Raw genomic sequence first — 24049 nt, 5'->3', positions numbered from 1 at the left:
GCGTGACTGGGGCCCCCAAACGGGAAACCGCGCATGCGTAAAAGGGCCCGGAAACTGAAGTTGCCGGCCCACAAAGGCAGGCCGAAAGTCATCCCCGGTCGGATTGTTGTTGCGGCGTCTGAGCGCGAGCCGCCATTGTTTAGTTGGACCGGATCCCGCGTTGCGGCGGAACGTATTCCGGACTGCGTTTCGGTTGGAATTTTTTGATCAACGGAACCCGGCGGCGCGATGATTTGACCGACTGGGCGTTTCTGCCCGGGCGGCTTGGTCGGATGTGGCTTTTCCGATTGGCTGACGGATAGGCCAATGTGCGGCGGGAACCGTCGCAAAGCGGAAGCGGCCCGAAAGCCCGACTTGCGTATTTAGCGGTGCGATGCGCTCATTGCGGAGCGAAATGGATTGATCGCGAAGGTCCGTTGGAGGCGTTAAGCTGAAGTCCAAATGGCCACTTTAGTGTTGGACAACGGAGCCTACACGGCCAAAATCGGATATAGCTCGGAGGAAGTCAGGTGAGCGTGTTAGCTTCTGTTAGCTCGCCGCCGTCGGCGGGCGTCCGAGCAAAGGCGTTCATAAGACTTTCAAACATGCGCGGATTTTTTTTGCCAAGAACGCCGTCGGCGCGGTTCTGATTTCCAGTCGTCTCATCACTTACGCGCGAGGCGAACGTGAAGAAAGTTGGCACTCTTAAAGGGACAGCGTGTAAGATTTCGACCCGACCCTTTTTCATGAAAACGGAATCAATAACATGATTCTCGCAAATGAACGCGTTCTTTCTGACCAGCAGTATGTTTGAAATACAGTCGTGGGTCTGGAATCATGAAATGATATTACACGTGGGGTGGGGCGGCGCTTCTCTTCTCTGGAGGCGGCCGCGTTTGTTATCGCTACGGACAATGGCGAATGCAGCACCTCCCGCTGTCCGCGATGCCAAAGGGTGCTTGCTATCCACGCGACACGCGTCCGTGAGCGCCCGTCTTCCGCGTCCGTGAGCGCCCGTCTTCCGCGTCGTGCCTCCCGTTCGCTAAAGGCCGACGGGAAGCGCGTCGAGCGCCCGCTTAAGAGCCGCGCCGCCGGAACCGATGTAACTCTACGAAACAAAAGCGCTTGCTTCCTGGCGGCAAAATAAAAGCGCTCATCCCCTTGCATGACGAAGGAAAAACCGGCACAAGGCAAATGAGGGAAACGCGCCGGGAAGCGTTGCCAAGTAAGGAACGCTGACGGCCTTTCTTTTGCAGCGTCATTCCCAACTGCCAGTTTCGCTCCAAGACCTCCCGGATGAAAACGTTCACCGCCAACCAGTTGGATGAGATCAAAGACCCCTCGGCGCTTTTCTACATCCTGCCCTTCCAGAAGGCGAGAAGCTCAAGCGTCCGTCCGCCGGCTCTCCGACCGGAGGAGGCCGTCCGCCCTCCGGCCGGGGGGGAACGCGGACGAGCCCAGAAAGCCCGCTCGCCCGCTCTCGGCGGATTTTTCGGCCCCTCGCTGCTCTGACCTTCGGCCCGTTTGCCCCTCAGGGTTACCTGGTCAACTGGGACGTCCAGAGGAAAGTGTGGGATCATCTGTTTGGCAAAGAAATGTTCAAGGTGGCCGGCCCGTCGCCGCCTCCGCGCGCCGCTTTTTCTTTGCCGCCCTCACCCCGCCGCCCGCCCGCCCGCAGGTGGACTTTGCCGACAGCGGCGTCGTCATCAGCGAGCCCTACTTCAACTTCACGTCCATCCAGGAGTCCATGAACGAGATCCTGTTCGAGGAGTACCGCTTCCGCTCGGCTCTCAGGATCAACGGTGAGCGCGCGGCCGCCCGCCCGCCCGCCCGCCGCCCGCCCCCGCGTTGACCCCGCCGCCTCGCGTCCCGTGGCCCAGCGGGCTCTTTGAGCGCCCGCCGATACTTCCGAGCCGAGCCCCGCGAGCTGTGCTGCCTCCTGGTGGACAGCGGCTTCTCCTTCACGCACGTGGCCCCCTACTGCCGAGGCAGCAGAATGAAGGACGCCATCCGCAGGTGAGCGCGCACGCGATTCGCCTGGGACCAGAGCCGAGGGGAAAGAAATCCTCGTCGCCGACGCGTCGACCCATATTGAACGCGGCGCGAATAAACAAAAGTTAGTCTTTATTCGGCGACCCGACCGCAACTTTGAATATCGTTTGGCGGAGCGAGCGGCGCTAATTAAAACGGTAGCGTCGGGACAAGGGCGAGCGGTAAATAGCCGGCGTTCCGGAGGCGGGGCTCCGCACGGTTGTGGAGTGACTTCCGCCGTCGCCGCGGTGATGAGGTGCAAGTCCTCTTTTTAGGATCAGCGTAGGCGGGAAGCTGCTGACCAATCACCTCAAAGAGATCATCTCCTATCGGTAAGGCCGCGGAGCGCCGTGCCGCGCCGCGCCGTCGGCGGGGTCCGGGAGCCTGACCCGGCGCGCGCCTTTGCAGGCAGCTGCACGTGATGGACGAGACCCACGTCATCAACCAGGTGAAGGAGGACGTGTGCTTCGTGTCTCAGGACTTCTACGGGGACATGGCTATTGCACAGTAAGGACGCCCGCGGCGCCCCCCGCCACCCCGGCCGCGCGTTAACGCCCGGTGCGCCCTCTCGCAGGCGGAAGGCCCACGACAACACGGTGATGAGGGACTACGTTCTTCCCGACTTCAGCGCCATCAAAAAGGGCTTCTGCAAGGTGAGCCGGCCCCGAGGCGGGCCCTCTGCCGGCGCCGGCCCTCACCCGCCCCCGTCCCGTCTCGCCGGCAGCCCGCCGACCAGGTGGTGGCCAGCGGCAAGTACAAGACGGGCGAGCAGATCCTCAGGCTGGCCAACGAGCGCTTCGCCGTTCCCGAGATGCTCTTCCACCCCTCCGACATCGGCATCCGGGAGATGGGCCTCCCCGAGGCCATCGCGGACTCGGTCCGGAGTCTGCCCGAAGGTGCGGCTCCGCCCCCGCGCGCCGACTCTCCGGGAGGGAGCGGCGCCCCGCGCCCGTTCGGCTTTTTGGCCCGGCCGTCATTGGCGGAACTCGGAAAAAGACCCGCTTGTTTACCGGGCGCCTTTGGGCTTTTCCCGGAAGGCGGACGCGTCTTTCGGTTGTCTCGCCGGCGCTTCCCGGGCTCGCCGTCCGGCCCGGCCAGCGTTTTTCTCTGTGCGTGTGTGCGTGCAGACATGCAGCCTCACATGTACGGCAACATCGTCCTGACCGGGGGCAACGTTTTGTTCCCGGGCTTCCGAGAGCGCCTGGAAGCCGAGCTGCGCTCTCTGGTTCCGGCTCACGTTCCCGTCAAGGTCACGCTGCCCGACGAGTGAGTGAGCTCTTTGCCGACATCTCTAAAAAGGCGGGGGAAGCGCGCGGCGAGGGAGTCCCGCCGCTCGCGTGCCTTTCGTCGCCAACGAGGCGCGTGCTTGGAAGCCTTGGTGGGGGGTACGCGGCCCGTTTGGATTGGGAAGAGAAAGGAAGACTCGAATTCATTCATATCAACGTCGTAGCTTTTTGTTTCTCTGCGAAAAGCGCGCGGCGCTCTGTTGTGGTGATGTGGTTTGTGTCCGGCGACAGTCCCATCACGTACGCGTGGGAAGGAGGGAAGCTGCTGGCCAACGACCCCGACTACGAGGAGATGGTGGTCACCCGCGACGACTACGAGGAGAACGGACATTACATCTGCGAAGAAAAGTTTGACGTCTGAGCGCAGCTTTTGACCTTCCGTGAAAGGCGGAAAACTCTTGTTCACATGCCGCAAACGGGTAGCGTATTGTCCATTATCTGTCGCCTTGGGAGAGGCGTTTCTGAGCTTTTTTTTTTGCTTGCTTTTTAAAATGAAGTCCATGACATTTTGACTTGATCGGCTCGCCGAACTGTTGTGCTTTTTTGACATGAGCTCACTGAGCCAGAGAGAAAACGACGCTCAGAGAAAGACAGCTTTTACAAAAGTTCAATTTGTCTTTGACCTTTTTTTGTTTTGTGTTTTTTTAAGGGAAAATCAAATCAACATTTAAAAAGGTGATTAAAGTTTTTAGGTATGAATTTATTGTAAGTTTCCCCTTGTTGACTCGGGCGAAAAAGGCGCCGTTGGGCGTTGGGAGCCGCTTGTGGCGGGAACGGGCTGCTTGCGGCGGGAACAGGCCGCTTGCCTTTCGGCTCGTCTCGTCTCGTCCCGTCCCGGTTTAAAGTGCGCCTCGGTCATTGTTTGTCCTTCAAACGCGTCTAGAAAACGTTCGTTTTGTCAGCAAAACGTCGGCGAGAAAAAGTTCGCCGTCTTGAGCCACGTACGCCAAGCTAGCTTTAACCGCCGGCCGCTAGCCTTGAACTTCGCACTAGCCGCCGCTAGCGTTAGCTGCTCATCTCCAAAATGTCAGCCGTCAAAAGACAGAAGAAGAAGAAGAAGCTCCCCGTAGAAGCTCTCAAAGTCGGCAAGAAGAACTCGCTCCTCGGCAGCTCCGACGAACCGCTCGCTGAAGGTAAACGTGCCCGCTCCGCTCGAGCAACTACGGCAAGCGTTCTTCTTCTTTTTGCTCTTCGAAATCGTCTGGCGGAACAAAAAGCGCCGCGAGAGGAAACTCCGAGCGAGGAGCGAGCGCCCGCGACGAAAAGGGCCGCCGCCGAATTTGAAATGGAAGACGCCGCGGTCGCCGTCGGGTAGGCCGTCGGCATTGGCTGGCGTCCTGTGTTGCCGACTTGTCCTGCTCGCTCAATGCTTTGCCTCGTTGTAGGAGCCAAGTTCACCATGTGTTGGAGCACTTTGGAGGTAGGAGAAGGTCGCAAGTGGTTTTGGGCGGACTTTCGAAGTTAGGCCAAAAGATGCTCAAACAGCAGAAGATGTACCACAATCGGTGGAATTCAAAAGAGCGGCAGTCGTACGTAGTGAAGAAAAAACTCCTCGTTCTGAAAGCCCGCTCTAAATCTCTATACCGTGCAACCAGTGTTCTCTTACGAGCGTTTGTTTCCTCTGGCTAGTAATTGGTGCTGCAGTTCCACAAATACAAGACGCGCCCTCCGTTTTGGGCTCATATTCTCCGCGTTAACTCGCGCCGACGCTTTGGCCATAGCCAAACGGAATCGAGCTCATCGAGCTCATCTTTCGAAGCGCTTCATAGTTTCTTGTGTTTGTAGCCGAAAGTTAACAACTTGTTGCGTGCAGTTAGGTGTGTTTCCGATTTTCCACATTATGAGCGGTCGTTGAACGCCTCGCCCGTGTAACGGAATGCGCTCGAAGCTGTATATTATCGATGTGCGTGGGTGTATGTGGTCTCCTGACACCAAGGGTGGATTGTCTCTCTGGCGTTCTGATGTCTCTGAGACATCGGTGCATATGCTTCAAATGCCTGAGATTTTGCCTCTTGAAATACATTTCTTTGCACCTCGTCACGCGCTTAACTGTAAAAGTTGTCATTTCAAATCAGATAAAACCTGCCAATTGCCGCGCGCGCGCCTTTGAAATCACCTGCGTGCGTGTGCGTGCGTGCAGCCGACATGAACACGGTGATGCTGTCCAAGCGCAAGCGTCTGGAAAGTCTGACCGAGACGTACTTGAACGGACGTCAGGAGAAAATGGAGCACCTGTGGAACAACTACCACGCGCAGAGGTATGCCGACTGAGTATGACCTGAGCGCACATCGGGCGAGCGCCCATCTTTTGCGCGCAGGCAGAAGATGACCGACGAGTGTTCTGGGCAGTTCTCCTCACTTCTGCAGCGGTGGCAGCTGGACGTTCGGCAAATCAACGAGCGGGAGGAGAAACTCAACGTAGACGCGCACGCAAAACAGTGCATGAGACGCGCGGCTCGGGCCGGATGAAGTGACGGTTTGCCCGGGCTTTTTTGAAAGGCGGCGTTCCCTCGCTACTCGGCGCCTCGCCTTCCGCGCCCGCCGAGCTATCAGAAAAAAAGAAAAGCTAGATTGCGGAGACGCGCCGCGAAGGTTTCCCGCATGCCGAACGGATGAGTTGACTGTAACCGCGCGCGCCACGGGCGCTCCTCCGACGTCCGCTCCTCCGACGTCCGCCCGCGGCGGGGCCCGTAGCTGACCCAACGCCAAAACGGGGAAGCGGGGCCGCGATCCGCCCCCGCCCTCGTTGGTCGGTGTCACGCCGGGAGCCGCTCGTGCGTCTTGTTGCCCGCGAGCTGATCCGTCGCGGAGCGGGGTACGGTGCGGCGTTCTACGAGTGAGGCTCGCGCACGAGTGGGAACGCGCGGCCCAAGGAGAGCGGCCAGGACGGCTGGAATCGTCGGCGAGACGTTACGGAGAGCGCTTTGGTAATACGTCGGAATTTTGAGAGTCGACTCGGCTTCCCCGGTGTAACGTTTGCGAGGCCCCGAAGGCTTACGAAGAAGCCGGCAGAAATCCGCGCGCGCGCCCAAATGGCTTTACGGCCGGCCATTTTGCCTCCCGTTGTGTGTGTTCAGAGTCTGATACGCCAGCAGCAGAAGGTGATTCAGCAGAGCATCGCGCTTCAGAAGCAGAAAGTGGTGTCCATGAAAGAGCTCCTGAAGCACTTCCTCAAGGTAAAAGCAACACCGACGCGTTGGGATGCCGTCGGCTGTGGCTCCGTTCCGTCCGGGGTCCGCCGGCGTCTTTAAACCTCCGACCGCACGGGAGCCGCTTGGCCTCCAAGGCGTCAACTCGCCGCCGCTGCCCCTAAAACGCCATCGTGGGTGTTTTTTTTTTTTTTTACCTTTAAGCAGCGCGCGGAAAGGCGCGCTTTTGATGGGCGCTCTTCACATAAGCCACAGAGGGAACACGCCTCCTCCGGGCGGCGCGTCTCCATCTGGGGGCAGTAGTTGCGAAGACGCGTGATCGCGTATTTCGACGTTTTTCCTGTCGCGCGCAGAGCACGGAGGAGATGGAGAAAAGCCAAGGGGAACTCATTCAAGGAGCGCGGCAGGAGCTCAGGAAGGAGCTGGCCGTCATGCAGAGGAAGATCCTCTCGGACACCGTGAGTGGCGTCCCGCAGTCGGGCGGCGCCGGCGTCGCGTCCGATCATCACGCGCCGGCTTTGTCCTTTGGCAGCAACAGCAGGACATGGCGTCCGTGCGCAAGTCCCTGCAGACCTTGTTCTTCTAGGCTCCTCGCCCGCGTTGCCCTCGGCGTTGCTCGCGGCCTTCTCTCCGCTTCGCTGTTGCAAAGATGACGTTAAGCGCTGACCTTTCATTCTGGTTTTGCGAAGAAAGTCGATTAAAGGCCAGCCTCGTTTGCAGTCATTCTTACTCTCGTTTTTTCATCAAAGGAATGGCGGGTAGCTCTGCTCAATGTCGGGGCACATACAGACGAGCGTTCGTTCGTTCGTTCACCTTTCCACGACGAATTTCTTCTTTTGGGGTGGGGGGGGGGGCAAGCGAATACAAGAACTACCACTGGCGAACGGGCCCAATTGCCGAGGCCGTGGAAGCGCGAGTAAAAGTGGAAGATGAGCCTCGGCCCGGTTCTTTCATCCCTTTATCGTTAATGCTCGCTCCGGTCGCGGGAGAAGAAGACCGCGTGATCTCTGTGCCGTAAATATGGAGAGCACAAAAAAATGGCAAGTAAATCTTTCCGGGATACACCTGTATGCTGTCAAATATGTTACGAGTAGAGTAGTAAATGATGCGACCCGAAAAACAAATCATTCGAGATGAAAGCACACTTGAAAAAGGTCTCCGGTTGAATTTCTGCGCGAACACAAAAATGTGTATATTTAAATCACGTTGTTGGTGTCGTAACATATCTTGTAACTTCCTGTGAGCCCTATGACTATTTCCAAATTTATGTTCAGTTTTTGTACTGATGGTACTCATGTGACTAATTAGTTTCACTAGAAAGTGAATTGACAGCCCAACGCTGCTCACGTTGTTAGAATTGTTTGAGCGATACCGACTTTGTACAAGCGCAGATAAGCGGACCTTGGGGCGCGTAGAAAAAGGGGAACGTACAACGTAACGTGTCTTCTATGACGAGTACATTTAGCTGCAACACAAGTTCAAACAACTTGATGTTTCGGAGAGGTTTTTATTTTTTACTTTTTATTACTTGTTTGTGTTAATTCTATGAAAGCGCAAGGGACGTGAAAGCGGAGAACATTTTTAAAAGGTTCCGTTTCAGTCGTTGGTCGGATGACGCCGGAAGTCATCATATCTCTTCCGGCCGTGCACCGTTCGGTAAGACGAATCGTTCGTCCCTATTTCATCTTTTACACTCGCGACGCAACCAAGACGACAAACAACTCAAGGGTTAAACCCCTTACTTTAATCAGGACACGAAATTATGCCTATCACATTTATTCGAACTTTCGGGGCCGTTCCGGTAAAACTTTTGCCTCCTCGCGATGCTAACAATGCTAGTCGCTAGCCTTGTCACAGTCGTTTGAATTGTTGGTGGGACGAGAAACGATTCCGCTTCGGACTTTATTTTTACGCGTGCAAATCGTCGTAACTGCCACTTCATGTCGTTTTTGCATTTTGCTGGCGTGTCGCATTTGTCAGTATGTTCTTGGGGCAGCACTCAAATGCTCTACTTTGATTTATTTATTTATTTTTTTTAAGTGAGGTCTTTGCCATTTCCAAAGAAGTGGCCGAAAACTGGCCGGCCGGGGCATGCGCTTTGGCGACGCCGTGACGTCACACCGCGGGCGCGTTTCCGGAAGTAGCGCGGCGGACGGCCCGTTGGAGTAGCCCGCCATGTTCGAATGGCAGTCAAAGATGTTTGCGGTCAGAAATTGAGGATGGGAAAGCTGCGCTTGCCCGTGACATTTCGTGGAGCGGTGCAGCAACGTTCGGCGCGGACCGGCTTGAAACCGAGAAAGTCACAGAAGCACTGACGCCAACGTTGAAGTCCGAGCGAGCGGTACTTTTCTTCTTCTTCGCGCGCTTCTTAGTTGTTTATCATCAAATTAAAGCAACAGCAATTCTCTTGCTTTATTTTTATTATATAAAACACGTGAAACATGAAAGGGAGACAAGATGACGTTCGACCTTGACACCGGACACACTTTTATTCTCGTTTCAATATTATTCAGAACGAAAAAGATACAACGCATAGTACGAGGGATGTAGTGTGGAAGGAAACCAAAGCGTCGTTAAATATGACGATGCGTGCATATGTCCGAAACAGGGACGACAAAGGCGGCGACGCGGACCATGGACTCTTCCTTCACGTCCGACTGGAGCTCTTCGGAAGACGAGCGGCCGGACCGAGCTTTCCTCCTGGACGAGACGTCGCCCGGGTAAGGACCGAGGACGGCGGCCGAACGTTTGGCCAAACGCAAATGCTCGCCTCGTTCTTTTGTGGGAAAGGAAGGAAGGAGCCCGGTATTGCTCATTGTTTCGCGCCAGCGATACCTGAACATTTTGCCGCTCGGTTCCTCTTCGACAAAAGGAATGCCTTGCCCCGCCCCTTTTGTGTTCACTTTGCCTTTGTCGAACGTGACTGACTTTGCGGCAGCCCGCCGCGCCGCCGTCCGTCGGAAGAAGCGTCCGGCCCGGTGAGTTCAAAACGCGGCCTGCGCTCGCGCCGGCCCGACAGCTGACCTCCGCCGCGCGGCCCCGCAGGGCACCGGGCGGCGCTCGGCGGCTCGGCCCAAACGGCGGCGCGCCGGCGCTTCCGGGCCGGCCAAGCGCAGGAGGCCGGCGCCGGACGCCTCCTCGTCTTCCTCTCTCTCGCCTTCCTCCGGGTCGTCGTCGTCGTCGCGCGACGACTCGCTGTCCTTCCTGACGGCCGAGGAGAGAAGGTGGCTGAACGGCGAGCGAGACGGCGCAGGTACGGGAAGGTCGTCGCTTTGGCGCCGCTTCCATCCTAAGCCTAACCCTCCAACGTCTCCAGTGCCGAAATCAAACGTTTTGTTTGGCGGGCGAGGAGGAGGCCCAAGGCGGCGGATGCCCGCGAATATGACGACAGGAAGAGCGGGGGCGGCCACGCAGGAAGCGCTCATCAGCGGCGACGACGACGACGGCGGCTTGTGGGTCCGCGCGGCGCAGATGGAAGAAGACGAAGCCTTGGCGCGCAGTCTGCAGGTGGGCGGCGCCTTCTCGTCGCCGGCCGAGCGCTTCCCGTTCGCGCTAAGCGCCTCCCGCTTGCGCGCGCAGGCCCGGTTTGACCAAGAGGAGGCGGAGTCCCGGCACCATCTTCATAATCGCCGCCGCAGGGTGAGTCGCCCTCGCCGCGACATCGGAGGCCGTTTGCCGGACGGGCCGCAAATGAGCCCAGCGAGCCGCAAATGAGCCCAGCGAGCCGCAAATGAGCCCAGCGAGCCGCAAATGAGCCCAGCGAGCCGCAAATGAGCCCAGCGAGCCGCAAATGAGCCCAGCGAGCCGCAAATGAGCCCAACGCCCCGAAAGCTTCGGCCCTGGCCGGCGCGGCGCGGCGCGCTCGCCATTTTTTGAAGGGCTCTCTCTCGCCAGCGCTCGCCGGAGCGGGCCGCGGGCCGGCGGCCACGGAGGACGTCTGCCGACTTCTCGGACGGGGACGACTACGAGGTGAGGACGGCGCGGGGCCTTTGGCGGCGTTTGTGTGGAGCTTGCGTGCGACCCGCAGGCGCTGCTGGCGCTGGAGGAGCGCCAAGGCGCCGTAGTGTCCAAGAAGCTGCCGCGCGCCCGCGTCCTGCTCTTCCCCGTCAAGTGTTTCCGGACGGGCGGCGGCGGCAACAACTCGCGGTGAGTAAGGGGCCCGCCGGCTCGCGGCGCCCCCCGCCCCCTTTGATGACTCGAGGCGGGCCCGCCAGGTGTCGGATCTGCTTCGCCGACTACGACGAGGGCGAGCGGCTGAGGATGCTGCCGTGTTTCCACGACTACCACGTGACCTGCATCGACCGCTGGCTCCAGGTTAGCCGTCCCTCCCTTCGTCATCTCGCGCGCAATTTTCACCCCTCGCGACGCCCTTACCGAGGAATGGCCCCCCGACCCGCTGTGGGATTTTTCAAAGGGTCAGATGCGCCCAAACGCCAAGGATGGGCCAAAGGCCGAGGAGGGGGGCGGGGCCCCGCGACCGATCGGTGACATTGTTTGTCGTTGACAGGACAACGCCACTTGCCCCATTTGCAGAGTCGACCTGGCCGACCTTTGACCTTCTCTTAACGTCGCGTGTCGTTTGCGCCTTTGGAAATAAAAATTCAGATTTTACTGACTTGGATAGACCCCGCCTCCTTCGCCACCACCCATCACAGCGTTCTTGAAATGGATTCCCCCCGTCAAGGGGGAGATTTGAGCTATCTTGTATTTCCTGCCGAAGCGGAGCGAGACTGTCGGGACGCGCCGTTACTTGAATGCCGTCCCGCATCCCGCGATGCTCCGCTCAACCGCGCAGGCGTTGGATTCATTCAGACCCAATTTAAAAAGCAAAATGAGACGAGTGTCGCGCGAGACCATTTCCATCGCCGAAGCGCCGCGACTCGCCGGCCTCGCCGCTTGCTTTCAACCAGGAGAGGGCCTCGCTCGGCGCGACGCTCTCCCCGTAGGAGCCGCGTACCGACGCTTTGGCGTCCGGGCCGAAGGGCGCGCTTCCCGGACGGGCGGGCGGAGTACGGACAAGGTGGACGCCAAACCCATTGAAGAAAAGCGTCCTCCGCGACGGCGGCAAGGTTGGAACGCTCGCGTTTGGGGCAGCGCGGAGAAAGAGCGTCCGCCTCACGGTTCGGAGTCCCCGTTCCAAATCCTTTTCCCGGCTTTCCCGCGGTCGCGAGCGTTCTCGATAAATGGCGCGGGACACGCCGCTCGCGCGACATCTTTTACTTTGCGGGATTTTCAGTAGTTGGTCTTGAGGCGGAGGTTTTCCTCCCTGAGGCGCCGGTTCTCCCGGAGCAGCGCCTCGTTGGCCGAGTGCTGCGCCGACATCAGCGCGTCGAACTCGTTCTGCCGGACGCGCGGGGCGTGAGACTCCGAGACTGACTCCGCCCCCGGCGTCGGCGGCGGGGCGCTCGCTCACCAGCTGGATGCAAAACTGACGAATCATCTCCACCTGAAGGTTGACGATGTCTCGGTGGCACGCGTCCCTGCGGACGGCGAGTCAAAGCGGGGGCCGAGTCAAAGCGGGGCAGAGCCGCCGCGCGCGGCGGGGGGCGGCGCCGCCGACACCGACACCGACCTGAGCTCGTCCAGCTTTCGGTGGATGATGTCGGCGATGACGCTCATCTGCGCGCCGCTGAAGGGAGCCGCCTCGGCCCGGGCCTCGCCCGCGCCTAAACGGCCGGCGGTAAGAGAGGGTACCCCGCGACCGGCCCGTTGGCCCGGGAGCCGGCCGTACCTGAGGCGGACGGGAGGGCGGGAGAGTCGTAGTCCAGCTGAGCTTGAACGCCGTTGGCCCTCGTCACGCTGGGCGCGGGGGCGGAGGGGCCGACGTCGGGCGGGGTCCGGCCCCCCTCCTCCGGCTCCGCCTGTCGAACGCGACCCGGCGCTAACTACTTCCTGTCGGGAAGCGGCGCCGAGGGAGGTCACCACCTTGGCGGGCTGGCGGCCCCCGGTCGGCTCCTCCTCCAGGATGGAGGGCGTCCGGTAGGCGGAGGCCGGGCGCAGGAGTCTGCCCGCCGACGCCTTCCCGGGGGTCGGGTCGGCGCGCTCTTCCCGGAGCGGCGAGAACATGTCCAGACTGCCGCGGCCCGACGTCTGCTGAAGCCCCGCCTCCTGGCTCGGCGGAAACGTCGCTACGGAAACAGGCGCGCCGTTGGCCCGTGCGCCGACCGGCGCGAGGGCGGGGCCGCGTACCTCGGGACGTCTCTTGGCCGCCCGGCGGCGGGCTCCCGGCGTCTGCGCGTGCGTCGCACGTGAGGCTTTTGGGACGGCGCCTTTCGGGCCGCGCGCGGTTACCTTGCCGCAGCGGCGAGAACATGTCCAGGCTGCTTCGTCCCAAATTGTCAAGCTCCGCCCTCGGCTGCCCGCCGGCATCTCCGTGGGCCATCTCGGCTCCGCCGCCGCCCGCTGGACACGGGGTGAGCGGGAGGCCGACCCCTCCCTCCGAGTCGCCGGACGGAAACGTACCTGTGTTTGTGTGAGGGGAGGAACCGGGGGCGGGGCTCGACACTTTGGAGACGGAGCCCTTGCTTGCGGACGCCCTGGCCGAAGACGTTTTGCCCGACTGTTTGGGAAGACAAAACCTTTCTAGGCTCGTGCCTCGGGTGCCGCTCACCCCGCCGCCACGCCACGCCACCTTGTGTCTGGCGGCGGCGCACTGGAAGCGCAGACAGGTGACGGAGGAGGCGTGCGCCGGCGTCACCCGGACGGGGGCGGCGCTGTTCCTCAGGTCGTAACGCAGGATCTCGCCCTGGGCGGAGCCCACCAGCACGCCCGAGCCGTCCGGGGTGAAGGCCACCGACGTGAGCGGGCTCTCGGCGCGGATGCAGCGCAGGACGCTGGCCGCGCGCAGCGCGCACACACACGTTTACGTGGCGTTCCGCGGGTCGGGTCGGGCCGAGCGAGCGGACTCACATCTTGCTGGCCGTGTCGTAGCAGACGATCTTCTTGTCCAGGCCCACGCTGAGCACCAGCAGCTCGCTGGCGGGCGAGAAGGCCAGGGCCGAGCCGGGCGCCTTGTGGGCGCCGCGGAAGGCGTGCAGCTCCTTCTGCGTGTTGGCGTCCCACAGCGTCAGCCAGCCGCCGTCCGACACGCTGCCCAGCAGCGAGCGCCTCAGGCACGACAGGCCCAGGTCGCGCACCGGCTGAGACGGGACCGGACGAGAGGGGCGTGACCGGCCGGCGCGGGGCGGCGCGGCGCGGCGCCGGAGGAGCGGGCGCCACCTGCTGTTGACCGTGGCCGAAGGGCTTGCCGGACGCGTTGGTGGCCAGGCCGTAGAGATGCAGCCGGCCGCCGGCCGAGCCCGACGCCAGCAGGCTATCGTTGGCGTTGAAGGACACGCACGTCACCTCCTCGCCGTGATCCTGGGCACACGGCGGCGTCAAGGCCGGCCCCGACGCCCCGCCGCCGCCGACTCACCTTGAGCGAGCGCAGCAGCCTGGCCGCCTTCAGGTCCCAGACGTGGACGCAGCGGTCCAGGCCGCCGCTGGCCGCCAGCTGCGATGACGAGCTCAGGCAAACTCGCGTCTGTGCTTTCTGGAAGGGGGGGGGGGGGGGGGGGGGGGCATCAGCGAGGCCGGGGGACGGCGGCGGGTCGGCGCTCGCTCACCCCTTGGCCTAGCTCCAGCAGGGGCACGGCGGGCGATTTGAGACTGGTCACCGCCACTTTGTCGCCGCTGCTGCTGGCGCTCACCGCGTGCTGATCTGGCGGCGCAGTCAAGGAGCAGACCCCACCAAAAAAAAAAGAAAAAGACGCAGTCCACCCAAATGCATCCCCCCATGTCTAAACACGGCACTCTGACACTATTATTGCGTTTGTGGAATACATAGAGGCAACGGGAAAACTCGGGGGCGCTCGAGAAGGCCCGTCAAAGCCGCTTTGAGGATACTGTTGGCCGTCCAGCAGGCCTGCGTCACCGGGTGGCTGCTGCTGTGCGGGTTGAACTGCTCCAGCGGCGTCATGAGTTCGGCATCCCAAATCTTCACGGTGTCTCCAGTGGACATCAGACGGAGGACGTCGTCCATGGCCGCCGCGCCTGCGCAAGGCAAAAAAGAAAGCCTTTCGGTCAGCGAAGACTTCGTGCGAAGTGACGTCGGCTTGCCACTTTGATGTCATTTCATTTCCCTTCGGTGACGCGGGGAGCCAAGTTTGGAAGTGTCGCAAATCGAGTAAAAACGCGTCGGCCTCGCCCGGCTGGAGCTACGAGGCCCGAAAAGCAAGGCGAAACGTTGGCTTTTCGCTCGCAAAAGTAACCGGCGGCGGCGAAGCTAGCAGGAGAGCGGCTAACTTTGGAAACAGCCAAAGAGTTGGCCGCAAGTCGGCCGAAAGACTCAGAGCGCCCCGCGAAGCGCCAAAAAGCGTCGAACGAACCTTTATTTCTCCTTCGTTGACTTTTTGGAACTTGCAGGCGAAACGCTTGAAGGCGAAGCGGCTGCCGCCACTACGGAAAGCGCCGAGGGCCAAACGCGACGTCACCGAGCCGCACCGGCCCGGCCGCTAGCCAAAAGCGTCGCCGGCCGGCGTGTACCCGCCGACGCACTGGGCCGGCGTGATGAAAGTTGGAAATGTATATACTTTTTTCGGAGTTCTGACCGTACTTGTCGAAAGTACCGGAAAACTTTCTCGTTACCGGCGTGCGCCGACAGCGCCTGACCGCTGGGGGGCGGCGTCGCCTCGCGTCGCCGTAACGTCGCCGCAGAAGAAGCTCTTGCGCTTCAACTTGAGGCGGGAACGGAAGGCAACTCAGCGGACATCTTGCGCGCCTTTTAAACTTTCTTTTCGTCGACGACGTTCGTTCGCCGCCTTTTTTCGCCTCCTCTCCGCGTCACTTCTGGCCCGTAGACAAAATGGTGCGGACCAAAGCGGACAATGTGCCCGGATCTTACAGGAAAGGTAAGTCCACTTAGGGAGCGGCCGACGCTCCCCAGTCGGCTCCCCCGGTTGTTTTTGGCGCACTCTCCGGCTGAGGTGGCTCCGCCGATGCCTCAAAGTCTTGGTCGGCCTCCCGCCATAATGGCGCCGCGGACTTTGGGCCTAAAGCCCCTTTGAGCTGTTTTTCTTTTATTATTATGATGCCGGGATACGCCGAGGCAGGCGCAGTGCCTCGCGTCCAAGCCAGCCTTTAAACCGTCCCCCAATGGACTTTTTGCTCGATAACAAGCAACGGTACCGAGGTCCGGACTGTCGCCGGGCCACCTCGAAGGCACGTGTCTCGGCACCTGCTGGAGATGGGTCGACGAAGCCTTCGGAAACTTTGGAGGTGTTGGCGAATCGCGATCGTATCGATTTTGGTGGGGGCGAGCACTCGGAGACGGACGGCGGCGACACCTGCCGGTCGGGACAGCGCGAAGCGACCGCAATCGATTTGATTTTGGCTCTAGGTCCTAAGGCTGCCGACGAGTAGAAAGCTTGTTCTCGGTCCGTTTTCGGCGATTGCCCCGTCGTGTGATGGTCTCTCTTAAGCTATGGGGAAATAGTAAAAAAGGGAGGGGGAGGGGGGCGGTGTTAATGTGTCATAAACCAGCATTCATGCACAAAATTAGTGTCGATATAAATCGTCCTCCTTTGGATCACCTCGAAGAACGATCAAGATTCAAGAGTTTTATTATGTATAGTAATACTACACCGTTTGCTTCCCCGAATTGACAGAAAGGGGGCGGGACTGGACAGGACACAAATTGAGTAGCCTCCTGTTTATAACATCCGTTCTGAATTTAAAGTACGCGCAGTCAAACATCAACAAAAAGTATTTCATTTCAAATGTCTGGCGCGGCCCTTGACGCGCACCCTACGGGCGAACAAAGAGCGAAAAACGCTGCCAAGGTGGAAAATAGAAGTCCGAGTCCAAAGGCTTTGGAAGCGCCGGTTTCCCGCATTGCGGCCGCCCGGGACGACTGATTTTTTTCTTGTCGTCGCAGCCGTGGCGGCTTCCGCCCCTCGCAAGTCTCTGGGCTCCGGCGGCGGCAACTCCTCCGCTTCCTCGCCCGGCCAGGGGTCCGCCGCAGGTCAGGGGCGCCCGCGCGCTCAAGTTGTACCCGCGCAAACCGCGTGCCCAGCCTTTTTTATTGACGCCCCGCCCCCCGATTCCACAGCAAAGAACAAATACGCCGGAGGCAACCCCGTGTGCGTTCGGCCCACCCCCACCTGGCAGAAGGGCATCGGGGACTTCTTCGGCGGTCCCGGGAGGAAACCGGAGAAGGAGAACCAGGAGCCCCGCCGGGCGGAGGGCGACGACGGCGAAGAGGCCGGCGGCAGCGGCAGCGGCAGCGGCAGCGGCAGCGGCAGCGGCAGCGGCAGCGGCAGCGGCAGCGGCAGCGGCGTGTCCAAGGCCAGCAACAAGTACGTACGCAGCCGGAAAGATGCAAACGATGCGGACTCCTCGGCGTCCAAAAATCGTCCTAACCTATGTATGTACTCGCGCAGGTCCCGGCCGCTCCCGGCTGAGGAAGAGGATGAAGACCAATGAAAAGGACTCTTTTAGATGTAAATATGTACATACGTTTGCTGAATTGTCTGTGTAGTTCATGACCAAAACGTTTCAATTGCTTTTTCTTATTACTGCAATTGTTTGCTATTTTTTGTCAATAAAAAAAGCCCACTTCAATTGGCTCATCTGGTAATGGCAGTAAATGTCTTTGGTTGAAGTCGTTGTTCGAGTAAAAGCTGAAGCGGCAGACATGACATTGTTTTTGCTAGTCTATTCGCGCAAAGAATCTGTGAAGGGAGCACTACTTAAGGAAGGGATAATCGTACAAAAGCATTCGTAAACTACATGACGCTTCGGTCATCTTAACGTGACGTTTGCGAATCGGCTCGACCAAGAATTAGCGCTCATGCGCGCGCTTCCTCAAGACGTTCGCACCAACACGTCAAATAGCTTTCCGAGAGAATAGCAAGCTATGGCCCGACGATTGCCTCCGCCTGGCGGAGGCGCGCTGAGAGCTGAGCAAAGGTCGAAGGTCACCCGGAGCGCTACGGAAGTTCAAGTGGTCCGAAAGGCGTCGGCGAACGATCGCCAGAACAACCTGACGAAGCTTCTCTCCCCCGTTATCGAAAGCTTTTCACCCCGGACAGGACAGGACAGGACGGGACAGGACAGGTAACGGAACAACTCAAAACTGTCTATGCAGCGACAAATGGACGACAAGTTGTTGGTTCGAATCGCCGTCCGCGCGAAAGCTAGCTAGCTAGCTAGCCAGCCAGCCAGCCAGCTAGCTCTCTTCTAAAGGGGCCGGGAAGAACAAGGCGTCAAAGTCGCAACTTGTGGTTTTAGGCAAGTCCGGCGGAAGCGGAAGAGGCCGCCGATGGCCACGTTCAACTGGACCGCGGTGGTCCTCACCTGCCAGCACAAAGACAGCGTGTACGCGTTCCAGAGAGGTGCGGTACACGCGGCCGCCTGTTGGGGTCGCGCGCCGCGCGCGCCTGGGAAATGCGACGCCTGCCTCCTTTTTCAGAGTTGGACTCGCGTCAGCGTAGCGGTTCCCTGTGCGCGAGCACGCTTCTGCTGACGGTGCAGGACCGCCGGGAACCGCTGGGCAGCGGGGGCGCCACGCTCAACGCGCTGCTGGTGGCGGCCGAACACCTGAGCGGCCGGGCGGGACACACCGTGAGCCGGCGCTTCCGCTCGCCGGTCCGGTCCGGCCCGGTCCGGTCGGGTCCCGCCGACGCGGCGCCTCACTTCCCGTCGTTCTCGCCCAGGTGGTGACGGCGGACGTTCTGGACGACGCTCGCATCCTGGTCCTCCACACGGTCAGTTTGCCCTCGCCGCTCCCCCGGGCGGAGGTGATGCTGACGCGGCCGCGCGGGCGCCGACGCAGGGTCGCGACTTCCCGTGGAGCGCGTGCAGCCGGGCGTTCTCGTGGCTGCCCGCGGAGGATCCCGCCCTCGGGGTTCAGGCTCCCGTCTGCTGCCTGGACCTGCTGTTGGGCGTCCTCGCGCGGCAGGTGGGCCGGCGCGCGCGCTGGCTGGTTCGGGCCCGTGCGTCAGCGTGCGTCTTCCTCTCAGGTTTGTCCGGGCTCTCCCCCCGGCGTCTGGGTGTGCAGCACCGACATGATGTTCAGCCTCCCCGCAAACTTCGGTTGGCGCCGCCGCCGCCGCCGCCGCCGCCGCCGCCTGGTCCGGACGGAGGCTCACGGCCCTCAACGTCTTTGCGCGCTTGCGTTTGCGCGTGTCAGCGTTGTCGTGGGACGGCTTTTCGGGCGTTCGCGCCGTGGCGCTCCCCGGCGACGTGACCTACGCCCTCGATCACGGCGTCTACCTGAGCGACCGAGAGGCGAGCCAGAAAGCGGGCGCCGCCGCCGCGCGGTCCGGGCGGGGCGGGGCCTGGCGTTTGACGGTTTTCGCTTCCTTGCCGCAGGGTCACGTCCGGGACATCGTCTACAAGGGGAGCCCGGAGCACGTGCGGCGAGCGCTGATGCCTGATGGCAAAGTGCCTCTGGTGACGCGAGCAAGCGCGCCGACCGACCCGCGAGGCGGGCGGGGCGAGGCGCTGATCGAAGGTGCGCACGCAGGTGTCCGGCCCGGTCTTCTTCAGCCGCCCGGTGGCCGAGAAGCTTCTGCAGATGCACGTCACGCCTCCTCTGGACGGCTGCACCTATCTGGGCCTGGACTCCGGAGCTCCGCCCCTCCAGGTCGGTCGTCGGCTTTTTGGGGGATTGGCGCAAGTCACCTCCGCGCGGCTCGTCGATTCTCAATAATAGCCCCGCTTTGCCGCCGCGCGTCCGCCCGCCCACGTAGCTGTCGCTGTTCCTGGACGTGCTCAAGTGTTTGTGCTCGGATCAGACGGAAGAGGGGTTTTCGGGGGGCGCTCCCGCAAGCGAGCCCCAGGGGGCCGCGCTGCGGCGCGGCCGGAAGGAACTGTGGCGCATCCTGCGAGGGACCCCCGCTCAGCCTGGGTGCGTCCCGGCCGGCCGCCCGCCCGCGGCTCCGGCGCCGACCCCTCCCGTCCCTCACGCGTCTCCTACCCCGCCGTCCCCAGCGTACGTCCCGGGCGGCGGCTACGACTACATGACTCTGTCCGGGAAGCAGCATGTCCTCCGTCTGACCCGCGAGCCGGCCCGGGGGCACGCCCTTTCCCACATCCAGGTGGGCGAGGCTTTCCGAGGCGTCTCGGGCGAGGCTCTGACGGCGCCGCCCCCCCCTCCAGGTGCCCGACGGCGTGAGCCGAGGAGGGCGAGTCATCAACAGCGTTTTGGAGGGGCAGGTTACCGTGGCGACGGGGGCCGCGGTGCAACACTGCCACCTGCAGGTATGGAGCGCGCCCTCATCGCCGGCGCGCGCTTTCCGCGCCTTTTGGCGCCTCGTCGCACGAGTTTGCGCGGTGCCCCGCGCCCAAACGACCCCGAGCCACGGTGGGACGCCTTCCATCGCCGCCGCCCTCCAGGGTCCCCTGCTCGTCCCCTCCGGTTGCCTGCTGTCGGGCCTGGACGCGTCCGCGTCCCCCGAGCTGGGACGGCTGGCGCTGGATGCCCACGTCATCCTTCAGGAACATCGTCTCAAGCTGGGGGAGCTCAAGCTGAAGGTCTACAGCGTGATGGGAGCGCTGGACGAGCTGGAGGTGCGCCGCCGTCACGCTCGGCGCCGTCACTCCGCCATTCATGTCCCGTACTGCGCGACGTCCGTCCCTCCCTCCGTCCGTCTCTAAGCACGCCGTCGTGTCCGAGTACGTCCCGCAGTATGTCTCCTTGTGCCGTGTCCCGTAACAGCCCCCGTCCTTTCCCAAATTTCCTTGGGTCTCGCTGCGTCCGATTGGCGCCCGCCCCGTATTCCGTTCCGTCCCGGCCCGCCGTGCCTCTGTCGCGCCGTTTCCCATGTCGGGTCCCCGGCAACGTCCCGATGTTTGTCTTCAGTTGCGCTGCGACGACCGAGGGGCGTCCTTCATCAACGGGCCTTGGCGCGTCTTCTTCGACAGGACCGGCATACGGTAAGCCTCCCCCGTGCGGCGCCGGGCGCGGCGCAGGAAGTGATGTCTTTGCGCGTCAGGCCGGAAGACTTGTGGGCGGCGGGGGGGGCGGCGCTCCCTGCTGGAGGCGCGCCTCTTCCCGGCCTTGCACCCGCGAGAGGGAGGCGTGGGCCTGGAGGGGGGCGTGGCCTGGCTGATGGGCGGAACCGGCTGCGTGCGGCGTTGGCGGGAGGCCTGGCGGCTTTCCCTGAAGGAGGTGCTGTCGCTCACGCACCAGGAGGCGGAGCTCGGCTGGAGGGAGACCCTGATGTTCCTGGCGGGCAGGAGGAGCGCCAGAGACGCCCTGCTCCGCCAGAGCCACGCCTGCCTGCTGCCCGTCTTCAGGGCCGCCGTGGCGGGCGGGCGGCAGGGGCCGCTGCTGGACATGCTGGACGCCGGTGAGTGGGTCGCCGCCGCCGCCGCGCCCTTTTCCCCCTGACGCAAAACGCGGCCCGCCCGCGCCGCCAGTCGCGGCCGCAGGTGGAAGCGAGCGCGACGAGGAGCCCGGCGGCCGGGAAGACCCCGACGGCCGCGGCGCCGTCCGCGGTGAGTCCTCGCTAAGCCGTCCGGCCGCACGTCACCCGCCGCGCAGCGTCGATTCGTTTCGTTTTGCGTGACGGCGTTACAGGCGACGAGGGGGCGGAGCAGGTAGCCCGGCCGGGCGTGTCGGCCCGCTGCCTGTCTTGCATCGCCGACGTCCTGACGTGCTGGGCCGAGGCGGAGGGCGGCGGCGGCCTGAGGAGCGGGCCGGCCGCCAACCGCGAGTGGAAGGCCGCCTACGCCCTCTTGGAAAAGGGAGACGTGAAGGGCGGCGTGGCGGCCCTGGCGGCGCGGCGAGCGCGTTGGCTCCACCGGTGAGAATATGCCCGACGCAGACGCCTCGCGTGTGTCGCCCCCGACGCCGGCAGTCCCGCTTTGCTCGAACGTTTCGCTCACGAGCTCCGCCGCCGCCGACCTCCTCGGGATTCCGCTCGTTTTGCCCCACGGCCGCCTCTATTCCAGCAACGTCTAACCGAGCCGTCGGATTCGCTTTTTGGGGACGGCGACGCCCTTTAGAAAGCTTCAAATCACTTGCGTACGCGCGCCCCGGCCCAATTTTCTTTGAAATCCATCCGCGGCGTTCCAGCTCGCTCACTTTGGCGCACGATCGGATGAAGGAGGCCGGATGGTAAGGTGGGGCGTAGCCGCGCGGCTACGCGCCGCTCGTAAGGCTTTGCCGGACCGAGTATTTGAGACTGTTGTCCTCAAGTTCGCGGCCCCCCGCAGGCCGGACCTGCTGGTGCGGGCGGCGCGGCACTACGAAGGCGCCGCCCAGGTGCTGCTCCGGCGGGCCGTGATGTCATCGCAGCAGTTTGCGGCCGTGACCCAGGGGGACCTCCCGCCGATGGGACGCTGGCACCGAGCGGAGTGTCCGGCCAGAATCGACCTCGCCGGTGATCGCCCGCAAAACATCCGTATAAGCGCTCGCGGCGAGGCCCGACCGGCACGACCCACTTCTCGGCCTAAAGCGGGCACCGATCCGCTCGGGGCGGGCGCCGATCGGCTTGGGGCGGGCGCCGATCGGCTTGGGGCGGGCATCGGCGGTTCGACGCCCCGATGCTTCAAACCTAGAAGAGGAAAAGTGGCGCGGCCGGTCCAGCCCCGCTCCAACGCGGCGACGGGCGAGCTGACCGAGGAAACGGGTGCGTCGCAGGCGGCTGGAGCGACACGCCGCCCTTGGCCTTTGAGTGCGGCGGCTGCGTGACCAACGTGGCGGTGAAGATCGACGGGCGGCGGCCCATCGGCGCCCGGGCGCGACGCATCCCGGAACCCGTCCTGCTGTTGGTCACCCGCGGCGGGGCGGGGGGGTCGGAGGTGGTCGCCGAGACGCCGTGCGAGACGACGGAGCACCTGCGGGACTACTGCCGACCCAACGCGCCAGGTGGCGACCGCGCCGGCGGTCCGACTCAGGGCTGGCTCCTAACCGCGGCGCGCCTTTGTCGGCAGGCGCCCTGCTGAAAGCGGCGTGCGTGTGCGCCGGCGTGGCCTCGCCGTCCTCCCCCGACCCTTTGGGCCGTCAGCTGACGGCTCGCTGGGGCGGAGGCCTGGAGCTTCACGGCTGGTCGGAGCTGCCCGCCGGATCGGGACTGGGTGAGAGACGCCGCGCCTGCCGGAGCGCCCGCGACTCGAGCGCCCGCGGCTCGAGCCGCCCGTTTGGATGCGCGCGCAGGGACCAGCAGCATCCTGGCGGGGGCGCTGCTGGCAGCCATCTACGCCGCCACGGGGCGCTCCTACAGCCGGGACGCGCTGGTCCACGCCGTGCTGCACCTGGAGCAAGTCCTCACCACGGGTAAGCGGCGACGACGGCACGCCCGCCGGCGCCTCGGTCTGAGGCCGCGCGTTCTCCCGTCGGCGGCAGGGGGGGGCTGGCAGGACCAGGTGGGAGGACTGCTGGGCGGCCTGAAGGCGGGCCGCTCCCCGGCGCGTCTGCCGCTGCGGGTGCACGCGGAGCGCCTGAGCCCGCCCCGAGGCTTCGAGGAGGCTCTGGAGCGCCGCCTCCTGCTGGTGTACACCGGGAAGACCAGACTGGCTCGCAACCTGCTGCAGGTGACGGCGGCGGCGGGCGCCGGGCGCCGGGCGGCGCGCGGCGTTTTCACATTGAGCATTGCGCTCGCAGGACGTGGTGCGCAGCTGGTACGCCCGTCTCCCCGCCACGGTGGACGACGCTCGCGAGCTGCTGTCCAACGGAGAGGACTGCGCCCGAGCCTGCGTCGACGGTGAGACCCGCGCGCCTCGTCCATTCGTATTTGAGAGCGAGCGGCGTCCCGGCCGGCGCCAGGTTGCCTGTCGCGCCTGGGCCGCTGCCTGGATCGCTCGTGGGAGCACAAGAAGCGGATGGCGCCGGGCTGCGAGCCGGCCTCGGTGCGCCTCATGATGGAGGCGCTGAGGCCGCTGGTCCTGGGCCAGAGCCTGGCGGGCGCCGGGGGCGGCGGCTTCCTCTGCCTGCTCACCCGCGAGCCCGACGCCAAGGACGCCGTTCTCGGCGTCCTGGCCGACACGCCGGTGGGTGGCGCGAGGGGCGGGCGGGTCCGACCGCAAGGTGGCAAAGTGGCCTCGCCTTCTTTTAGGGCCTGGGGAAGTGCAGCGTCCACGGCGTGCAAGTGGACTTGGACGGCCTCGCGCTGCTCCCGCCGGTGAGGGGCGCGCACGCGCCTCGCCAAAGAGCGTCACTCCTCTCACGCGGAACTCCTTTTTGCCGGGGCCCCGATCCGTTCGACCGGCGCGCTCGGAAAGGGGGCCCGTGTCCCAAGTGCGCGGCGAGGGGCACAGTCCTCTTTGGAATGGCGGGGGCGCGCACGTGGTGCGATTGGACTCGGATTGCCCTTTCAGAGCCAGGACGCGCGCCAGTTGACGTGATGTCTGTCCCGTCCAGGACGACGACGACGACGCTCCCGCCCTCTGATGGCGCAAACGGCGGAGCGATTTGGCGGGCGCCCAACGTCCCGTCGCTTTCGGCGCCTCCGGACTTATCGGTCGGCGGCCGGAGGATGAGTGCGCCCGCGTCCCGCGCCAAAGCGCTTTTCCCCCACAGAACTCGCCCTTTTGACGCCGTCAGGCAGAAGAACGGGCCAAAAGCAAAAATGCCACGCTTGCTTTTGCCGCCTCAAATCAAAGAAAACAGAAGACGCG

The 24049-nt window shown here is 63.0% G+C and overlaps 6 protein-coding genes across 27 annotated transcripts; 5 read left to right on the top strand and 1 right to left on the bottom strand.

Moving 5' to 3' along the window:
• Positions 1-97: 97 nt before the first annotated feature.
• actr6 (actin related protein 6) lies at positions 98-3995 on the top strand. Of its 2 annotated transcripts, XM_088416569.1 has the most exons (11): positions 98-509; positions 1236-1353; positions 1515-1583; positions 1658-1781; positions 1860-1995; positions 2286-2342; positions 2419-2517; positions 2585-2663; positions 2735-2906; positions 3138-3276; positions 3528-3995. In XM_088416569.1, exons 1-11 carry the CDS (start codon positions 442-444, stop codon positions 3655-3657), a joined length of 1191 nt encoding a protein of 396 aa, XP_088272695.1. In that variant the 5' UTR covers positions 98-441; the 3' UTR covers positions 3658-3995. The 2 variants fall into 2 exon arrangements, with proteins under 2 accessions (XP_088272695.1, XP_088272693.1); XM_088416567.1 differs by having other exon boundaries at positions 2735-3276.
• Positions 3996-4033: 38 nt separating this feature from the next.
• sycp3 (synaptonemal complex protein 3) lies at positions 4034-7168 on the top strand. 4 transcript variants are annotated; one of them, XM_088416573.1, is made up of 8 exons: positions 4038-4429; positions 4514-4607; positions 4682-4716; positions 5437-5554; positions 5615-5714; positions 6374-6472; positions 6799-6903; positions 6978-7168. In XM_088416573.1, exons 1-8 carry the CDS (start codon positions 4321-4323, stop codon positions 7029-7031), a joined length of 714 nt encoding a protein of 237 aa, XP_088272699.1. In that variant the 5' UTR covers positions 4038-4320; the 3' UTR covers positions 7032-7168. The 4 variants fall into 4 exon arrangements, with proteins under 4 accessions (XP_088272698.1, XP_088272697.1, XP_088272699.1 ...); XM_088416572.1 differs by having other exon boundaries at positions 4034-4607; positions 6984-7168; XM_088416571.1 differs by having other exon boundaries at positions 4036-4607.
• A 774-nt stretch (positions 7169-7942) lies between these two features.
• LOC148423060 (uncharacterized) lies at positions 7943-11060 on the top strand. 6 transcript variants are annotated; one of them, XM_088418278.1, is made up of 10 exons: positions 7944-8101; positions 9054-9165; positions 9384-9423; positions 9491-9698; positions 9762-9952; positions 10025-10084; positions 10340-10414; positions 10473-10591; positions 10660-10759; positions 10953-11060. In XM_088418278.1, the coding sequence occupies exons 2-10, from the start codon at positions 9080-9082 to the stop codon at positions 10998-11000; spliced, it is 927 nt and encodes a 308-aa protein (XP_088274404.1). In that variant the 5' UTR covers positions 7944-8101; positions 9054-9079; the 3' UTR covers positions 11001-11060. The 6 variants fall into 6 exon arrangements, with proteins under 6 accessions (XP_088274399.1, XP_088274402.1, XP_088274401.1 ...); XM_088418277.1 differs by having other exon boundaries at positions 10860-11060; XM_088418273.1 differs by having other exon boundaries at positions 7943-8101; positions 10660-11060.
• nedd1 (NEDD1 gamma-tubulin ring complex targeting factor) lies at positions 8904-17910 on the bottom strand. Of its 11 annotated transcripts, none has more exons than XM_088418232.1 (15): positions 16585-17858; positions 15660-15903; positions 14330-14476; positions 14050-14144; positions 13860-13976; positions 13664-13804; positions 13355-13584; positions 13077-13278; positions 12908-13004; positions 12737-12847; positions 12371-12676; positions 12177-12306; positions 12018-12111; positions 11859-11925; positions 8904-11785 (listed from the first exon to the last, which is right to left on the bottom strand). In XM_088418232.1, the coding sequence occupies exons 1-15, from the start codon at positions 16597-16599 to the stop codon at positions 11265-11267; spliced, it is 2517 nt and encodes an 838-aa protein (XP_088274358.1). In that variant the 5' UTR covers positions 16600-17858; the 3' UTR covers positions 8904-11264. The 11 variants fall into 11 exon arrangements, with proteins under 11 accessions (XP_088274358.1, XP_088274355.1, XP_088274356.1 ...); XM_088418240.1 differs by having other exon boundaries at positions 11648-11785; positions 12371-12573; positions 12635-12676; positions 12737-13004; positions 16585-17851; XM_088418229.1 differs by having other exon boundaries at positions 12371-13004; positions 16585-16880; positions 17780-17910.
• pclaf (PCNA clamp associated factor) lies at positions 14447-17060 on the top strand. 3 transcript variants are annotated; one of them, XM_088418307.1, is made up of 5 exons: positions 14454-15333; positions 16359-16445; positions 16533-16729; positions 16760-16779; positions 16864-17060. In XM_088418307.1, the coding sequence occupies exons 1-5, from the start codon at positions 15288-15290 to the stop codon at positions 16904-16906; spliced, it is 393 nt and encodes a 130-aa protein (XP_088274433.1). In that variant the 5' UTR covers positions 14454-15287; the 3' UTR covers positions 16907-17060. The 3 variants fall into 3 exon arrangements, with proteins under 3 accessions (XP_088274431.1, XP_088274433.1, XP_088274432.1); XM_088418306.1 differs by having other exon boundaries at positions 16533-16779; XM_088418305.1 differs by having other exon boundaries at positions 14447-15333; positions 16533-17060.
• fcsk (fucose kinase) lies at positions 17335-23975 on the top strand. The gene is given in 26 exon segments (XM_088418208.1): positions 17335-17539; positions 17714-17817; positions 17895-18046; positions 18139-18189; positions 18258-18383; positions 18445-18517; positions 18615-18712; positions 18797-18877; positions 18951-19070; positions 19177-19524; positions 19586-19687; positions 19823-19996; positions 20289-20362; positions 20422-20443; positions 20445-20778; positions 20849-20926; positions 21009-21234; positions 21647-21813; positions 22074-22301; positions 22367-22510; positions 22590-22709; positions 22779-22966; positions 23037-23136; positions 23199-23422; positions 23488-23553; positions 23793-23975. Coding segments are annotated over 26 exon segments (3630 nt in total). The 5' UTR covers positions 17335-17339; the 3' UTR covers positions 23823-23975.
• The last annotated feature ends 74 nt before the right edge of the window (positions 23976-24049 follow it).

This window comes from Hippichthys cyanospilos, chromosome 6 (genome assembly GCF_059441005.1).
Source record: "Hippichthys cyanospilos isolate Australia breed blue-spotted pipefish chromosome 6, RoL_Hcya_1.0, whole genome shotgun sequence".
Taxonomy (NCBI): Eukaryota; Metazoa; Chordata; class Actinopteri; order Syngnathiformes; family Syngnathidae; genus Hippichthys; species Hippichthys cyanospilos.
Note: the sequence above shows the minus strand (reverse complement) of the source record. Positions and strands in the feature narration are given on the sequence as shown.